Raw genomic sequence first — 1,188 nt, forward strand, 5'->3', positions numbered from 1 at the left:
AACTTATTTTTACCTCTTAATAGTTACACCAATTTTAGGAGAAATAAATGATTTAAATATAAGTTTTCAAAAAAATAACGTAGACCTAGGATTAGCTTATGAAGACTTGAAAAATTTTATTTTATTTTTAGCCAGTAAAATAATGAAACCTAGTTTTATAGCTGAAAATAAAATTAATGTAATTATAAATGCAATGGATAATGACTTAGCTTTTCTGCATCCAACTGAGATTGATTGTGGCGTTGAATATCAATTAGCATTGCAAACAAAAAATATCAACAATGAAATGCGAAAGGAAGTCCAATACCGGGTTTTTAATTACATTAAAAGTTTATGCCAAGAGCTATGTACAAGATTGCCAACGAATCTAGAATTTTATTATAAGCTAAGCGCTATATCACCAAAAACTTGTTTAAGCAAAGAACGCCCTGCTTTTATGCAGTTGCCATTCGTTAAAGAATTGATCCCACGTAGTTTATTAGGAAAGGTTGAATCTCAATATGCTAAGCTTATGACAATAGATTTACGTTCTAAACTGAGTGAAGAAGAGTTGACGGATAGTAATAAATTTTGGGTGGCAACATACAATTTAACAAACGCCAGTGGTGCATTTCCATTAAGAGAGTTATCTCATCACATGCTTACTCTATTGAGTTTACCCTCAAGCAACGCTGTTGTGGAAAGGGCATTTTCGATCATGAATTTAATTAAAACTAAAACCAAAAATAGATTAGAGTTAATTTCTCTAGATTCTTTGCTACGTATAAGATTAAATTTTTATTCAAACGGTGAGTGCTGCAATAAGTTTAAGCCGTCCGATAAAATGATTAAAGNACTGTATCAATGGGTAGAGAAAATGATACCGACGATCTCGTTTCTTTCGAGGACAATATTATCGACGAGATATCAACCTTGGAAAATGTTTGTTCTCATTAATAATTATAAATTTTATTTTAATAATAAAGTTCTTGGTCTAATTTATCTTTTTTTTTCAATTCCTTATAAATCATTGTTCACTTTTCCTCTAGTAACATTCCCTCTGATAAGTTTAAATCGCACAAAAATCACACACAATACGACGATGAAAAAAGTTATTTTCTGCAAATTGTTATAACTTTCTTCATCGTCATATTGTGTGCGATTTTTGTGCGATTTAAACTTCTTTGAATGGCGATTAGTGGCGACTTT

The 1,188-nt window shown here is 30.7% G+C and overlaps 1 protein-coding gene across 1 annotated transcript; it reads left to right on the forward strand.

Annotated features, from left to right (window-relative positions):
* Positions 1 to 119: 119 nt before the first annotated feature.
* Positions 120 to 788, forward strand: LOC111693538 (the record flags this gene model as incomplete). Its single annotated transcript, XM_023458335.1, has 1 exon — positions 120 to 788. A coding segment is annotated over exon 1 (646 nt), but the record flags the coding sequence as incomplete, so codon positions are not given.
* Between the last annotated feature and the right edge of the window lie 400 nt (positions 789 to 1,188).

The sequence above is a fragment of the Trichogramma pretiosum genome, unplaced genomic scaffold (assembly GCF_000599845.2).
Source record: "Trichogramma pretiosum strain Unisexual culture from Peru unplaced genomic scaffold, Tpre_2.0 scaffold590, whole genome shotgun sequence".
NCBI classification, from domain to species: Eukaryota; Metazoa; Arthropoda; class Insecta; order Hymenoptera; family Trichogrammatidae; genus Trichogramma; species Trichogramma pretiosum.